The sequence below is a fragment of the Vigna radiata genome, chromosome 6, assembly GCF_000741045.1.
Source record: "Vigna radiata var. radiata cultivar VC1973A chromosome 6, Vradiata_ver6, whole genome shotgun sequence".
Lineage (NCBI taxonomy): Eukaryota > Viridiplantae > Streptophyta > Magnoliopsida > Fabales > Fabaceae > Vigna > Vigna radiata.
In genome coordinates, this window is record NC_028356.1 from 9,690,527 (window position 1) to 9,696,712 (window position 6,186).

Genomic DNA, 6,186 nt, shown 5'->3' on the forward strand with positions numbered 1-6,186 from the left:
TCGCTTACACAGTCACAAAATTCACAAATTCACTCTTCCTCACACATGCACTTGGATCAAATACCCTAACAAACCCATAACCAGTTGTTGGTCCTAAAAAACAACCATTAATCTCAAATTCATAACTTAATTTCTGACNAAGTCAGTACCNANCACACACTGGGGAGCCNNCTCTAAAAGAGGCAGGGAGCAGCGTTGGACTTTTGGTACAGAGGCACCTGTAAGCGATTACANCATGTCTNTAATCGCTTACACAGGCANTGGTAAGCTATTANAGCNTGACTGTAATCAATTAAACACACATAAAATCATCTTCAGTAATAATTCATGAACAATACTTTAGCTGTATTGATCTGCTTTCATATTTCTCGGTGGCCTGCCAAGAGTTCACAATGGTCAGAGAGACAGTTTGAGAGTTCACAATGGTGGATAGAGACTTTGGAGACCGAGAGTTTCGAATGAAATTTCCAGAGAGGGATAGTGTGTTTCATAGGGAAGAAGGGGCGCTTTGGTGGCCTGTCAAGAGTTCATAATGGTCGAGCAACAGTTTGAGAATTCAGAATGGTGGACGGAGACTTTGGGGATCGAGAGTTTCAATTGAAATTTCCAGAGAGAGTGTGTTTCGTAGGGAAGAAGGGGCGTAAAATCTTTTGGTTTCAAAAATTCTCTTTCCAAAAATACCCTCCAAATAAAACTTTAACATTAAAACAAAAGCAATTAAAAAAACAAATTAGAGAATGCCACGTATCGTTGGCAAATGGTTGGCAAATTTCCGTTGTCAAATAAACATTTTCCAAACACTTATTATTTAAGCATTAGTTCAGTTGTCATTTTCTTCTTTCGTCTATTTTCATAAACAATCCTTTGCACGTATGATTAAACAAAATATAAATCCACGAGTGTTGCATTATCACCAATTTTTTCCAACCACCATCTGAATGCTATTCATTCTTAATGCGAATCCAAGAAAATTATGACTCGTTATCAAACAATGGTATGATAAACTATCCAGCACAACAAAAGGACAATGATATTGCTTCTGTTATATGTTTTCATTAGGCTTGAATGTCTAGAAATTTTGAGTAAGTGTACCAAAAAAACAATATTTGCTAGTTATATACCCATTAAAATCACTTATACTACATGAAAAAATTATTATTGCTATTTGTTAGTTGCAATTTGCATTCTATACAAGTAATTCATATCTACGCAGCTCAAGGAAAATGTGTCATCCTCTGTTTATGGCAGAATCAGGAAATGGAGTAACCGTGTAATGCATGAAAAATCTACATATGAAATGTGATTTCTTCATTGATTAATTAGTAAGGTAATATTTTTCATGACAACTCATACTAATAAAGATGTTTCCAAGTTTCAGAATTTGCACAATTTTCTTCTTACTTTGTAAATACTAAATATCTTATTATTTCATCAGAAGATAAATATTCTTGCAGCCACATAACCCAGAAAAAGAAAAGGAACGTAAGACCTTTGCATCTTGTTTATCAGTAAAAGTAACCTCAAGCCTGTCCAATAAAAGTTATGAGAACTTCACAGTTGAAAGTATCTTATGTTAGGCAGAGAGGTTAGCCTTTTAGCTTTTTTGTTACTTCAGCAATGTATTTACCCTGGTAAAAGGCCTGCTGCAGTTCTAGTTCAGTAGGTTGACGAGATCCATCTCCTGCAAAAGTTCCAGCCCCATAAGCAGAGCCTCCTTTAACTTCATCCATCTCAAACATGCCTCTTCCAAAAGTATATCCAAGAGGAACAAAAAGCATACCATGATGAGCTAATTGAGTTATTGCTGTCAATCTGCAAACACAACATAAATAATAAAATTAAGTGAACTAAAATCAGGGTAATAACAGAAATAATGAGGATTTATTGATGCATATAGTTCATGCTAGTATTGAGGGAAGGTGTAGACAGTCATGCAAATTGAAAAGCAATACAAATCCTTGTTCTAATGTATGATCAATAGTTGCATAGAGGATGGAACCAATTCACTAACATTAAGACTATTTCTTTTACAGAAAGAGGCTATTTTCTTTTCTGTTCATGTGAGAAGGACCAAATGAAACATTTTGAGGCATTGTGAAGGGGATACTTACGCTGACAGTTCTTGGCCTCCACCATAAAAACCAGTACTCCAGAAGATTCCAGCAGGTTTGCCAGCCAGTGCTTGAGATGCCCACAGCCCACCAGTGGCATCAAAGAAGGCCTGGAGCTGGCTTGGCATCATGCCAAAACGAGAAGGAAAACCAAATATCAAACCATCAGCCTCTACAAGTTGTTCTGGCCTTATGTCTGGTACATCATTTGGTTTAGAAGGGGCTTTCAACTTTTCCAATATTAGGTCAGAGAGCATCTCTGGTACCTGTTTTCACAAACCGAAAACAAACTATCAACTGAAATTGAAGGGATCAAATTGAAAAAATTGCCACTCAAAACTGAAATTGCAGCCATTAGAGATTCGTTTTCAAGATTTCCATAAAACACAACCAAAACCACAATTTAGCATCAGGAGACCTGTCATCCAGAACAGAAACTTGCACACATTATAACTAATCGAAAGAATTACCCGCCAGAGTGTTGCTTCAACACCTTCAACTGCAGAAGCCCCTCTTAGCACTTCTCTAGCCATGGTGTCCACATGTCCATACAAAGAGTAATACCTGCAGAGATTGATGCAACACCTCAAGGTCATCAAACTATAAAATTCAAGAGTATGATTGATGAATGTTTAAGGTAGAATATGAATGATAAAAGAATTCAACTAAAGTAGAAGTTGAAAATATCCTTACACAATGTAGACCTTAGTGACAGCCATTTTTTATCTGTTAGTGTTTGATCAGCTTTAGAAAAATGGAGTCTGCTCCAGGATAAAGAGATAAACAACTAGCAAATTGATCAATGGAGTTCCAAGGCGTGATGATTTAAGAAGAAAGAAGAATAGAGAGATGAAGTCATCTGAAATTCATCATCTGACAGAAAGTTTAGGCAAGGACAGAGATGAGGAGCGTGTATTGAAACCTGTGTATTGAAACCTATGAATTGAATTGAGATGATGGAACAGAGATGAGGCCTGTATTGAAACCTGACACAGAAAGGGACATCACATATATCAAATATATAAATATAAAATGCACTAAAAGTTTTTGCAATTGCTAAAGACGCATAATCTTTTCAAATTTAATCTATTTCATTGTCGTTTATTATCATTTTCGGTAACATTATACAAAAAAAATACATCATTATTATTTTCTTTAGTGTGTATATTATCAATAATATTATTTGTTGATCAATACAAAATTAATTTATTATTTAATCTAGTAATTGATTACCTTGGTTTAATTTTAAACAATAAATTAATATTTTTTACTTAATTTTTTAATGTCTTTTTTATAAAATTGTATATAGTTTTATACTGGTTATTTTGATCTATTTTAACATTTTTTTTTTGTAAAATTATATATTTATGCAATTCTACTATTTTAAATATAAATGTTTTTTCTATTGGTAATTAGTAGAGCTGTCAAAATGGGTCATAACCTGTGAGTCAATTCGGTTCACCACGGATTCGAACCTGGTTGAGTTTGAAAAAATTGAATTTTTTTTATGCGGACCAAATTTCAACCCGGCTCATTTAAACTCAGCTCATGGAGGTTCAACCCGTGGTGGGCCAGGTTGGCCCGCCAACCCACCTACCTAATTTTTTTTTTAATTTATTATTTTATTTATGAAACTTATGGCATATAAAAAACTTATTTGTATGCTTTTTTGTTTTTGTTTTTGGATGACATTTGGATTATATTGTACTTTTTATTATTATTTTGAGTTGTCTTCAGTTTAACATCATTTTTTTGGGAGTGAAATTTGTTTAAATTTGAATATAGAAAGTTTGTAATTTTTTTATTTAAAAAAATTGTAATTAAATGGGCTAGTGAGTCAACCCCTTTACTCACCAACCCGTGGTGGGTTGAGTCGGGTTCAGATTTTTCTGGCTCGCTAATAAATGAGTCGGGTTAGGTTGACTCACTAAGTGACCAACTCGTGGTGGGTCGGGCCGGATAGAGCCGGGATACCCGTTTTGACAGCTAATTAGTAAACAGATTTTCTTTTAGGGTGTTGCTCCCTACGCCTCCCCAAGTGGGACCTGTACCTCCCGTTTAATTTAATTTATTTCAAAAATATTCTACATCCTCCCACTATTTTCTTTATTCCAAAAATACCCTACACCTCCCCATTATCCTTAACAATCTTTCTCTTTCTCTCTCTACATTAATGGACCATTCACGTGATTCAGATTTGAATTTGTAACATACAACAAAATATAAAATATTCATAGGAAACTTCAATAAGTTAGATGCAAATACAAAATAATAAACATAATAATATTAATAGTAAATAATGATATATTTATTATTATTATTATATACTAACTTTATAATGACGAAAGAACTAAATAAATTTTAAATCTTTAACAAATAACTTTTTTTTATATTTTAAGTATTTAATAATATTTTTATATTATTTATCTAATAAATTAAATATTTTATTCAAGTTATTTTAGTCAAACATGTCGGTGAGTTAAAACATAATATAATGTTAAGAATTATAGATATTATATGTAAAAAAAAGGATACATGTATATAAACATTTTTCTAGAAATTTAGAACAAAATTTTACCATTTATTAAGTAATTTAAGAAGAAAAAAATATATTCAACAACAAGATTGAATCAAACTTATTTAAGAAAATATATCTAACTTCAAATTTAAGTCATGTAAATGCTCCGTTAATGTAGAGAGAGAAAGAGAAAGATGGTTAAGGATAGTGGGGAGGTGTGAGGTATTTTTGGAATAAAAGAAAATAGTGGGGAGATGTAAGGTATTTTTGGAATAAAAGAAAATAGTGGGGAGGTGTAGAATATTTTTGAAATAAATTAAATTAATGGGAAGATACAGATTCCACTTGGGGAGGTGTAGGGAGCAACACCCTTTCTTTTATAATCCTTTTCACAATGTATAAATTTTACCATTCTATTTTTTACCGGCAAAAATGCAAGTATATACGTGTATACATTTTTATTTCATTAATATTATATTATTTAAAAAAATATAATTTTATAAAAAAAAATATAGCTATAAATGTCTTTTACTTATACAATAATATATAACTAAAAATGATGATATAATTTTCACTATTCTTTTCTATATGCATTTTTTTATTATTTTTCTCCTTTAAATTAAGCTAGTTAACCACAATAAAAACCTACCTAGAATAAAATTTTAGAAACTAATAAAAAATAATTTATATTTATAATTTTTTTTTCAAGGAAACATTTTTTATTTAATATTTTTATTTCAATAATTATGAAAAAAAAATTTAATTTTATTACTAAAAGAAATAAATAAACACAAATACTCATAGTTGCATATATTTTAGCTAATATTGATAGTTTTATTTTTTATTAAATTAAAACAGTTTTATTATGTAAAAAATATAATCTCTATTGCATAATCCTTAAGCTAAAAAAAGTAAAAATTTAGATACTGTAACACCATAAAAGATTATTTAGGATACTATAAATCCATTAAAAGATTTGAACAAATATTGTAGTAATTTAAATTATAACCTAAACATAGATTTTATATATATATATATATATATATATATATATATATAGGGGTTTGTTAACACGCGTACGCCTGTTTTTCAGTTGATACGTTTTAACAATATGTACCGGATTATAGTAGACAAAAATACCCTCATTTATCATGGGTTCTAAGTTTTAAAGTCAAGGATATTTAAATAATTTTCATTCTCAAAACATAAAAAAAAAAACCCCAAACCATTACTCACCTCCCTCATTCCTCTCAACCCTTTCTCTTTCATCTCTCTCACTCCAACATCATTCTCTCTGTCATCTCTACTGTTGCCCCAATTGAAAAAAAAAATCAGAAACCCTTTGTCATCAGAGATATTTTCTCTGTCATCTCAACATTTTCTCTGTCATCACTCCAACATTTTTTTTCTCGTATCAACCCAATTGAAGATGGTGGTGGTAATTTGAATCAGATATATTTTTTAAAAATTGAAAAAGTTTACTCTTTTATAATCATTCTTGCACAATGGTTAAAGTTTATTCTAAACGCTTGTAGAAGTTGATTCAGTGATAAAAAA

At 31.0% G+C, this 6,186-nt stretch overlaps 1 protein-coding gene across 1 annotated transcript; it reads right to left on the reverse strand.

Moving 5' to 3' along the window:
- Positions 1 to 1,287: 1,287 nt before the first annotated feature.
- On the reverse strand, positions 1,288 to 2,830 carry LOC106763969 (probable NAD(P)H dehydrogenase (quinone) FQR1-like 3). Its single transcript, XM_014648157.2, has 4 exons — positions 2,805 to 2,830; positions 2,582 to 2,675; positions 2,112 to 2,377; positions 1,288 to 1,812 (listed from the first exon to the last, which is right to left on the reverse strand). Exons 1-4 carry the CDS (start codon positions 2,828 to 2,830, stop codon positions 1,587 to 1,589), a joined length of 612 nt encoding a protein of 203 aa, XP_014503643.1. The 3' UTR covers positions 1,288 to 1,586.
- Positions 2,831 to 6,186: the final 3,356 nt, after the last annotated feature.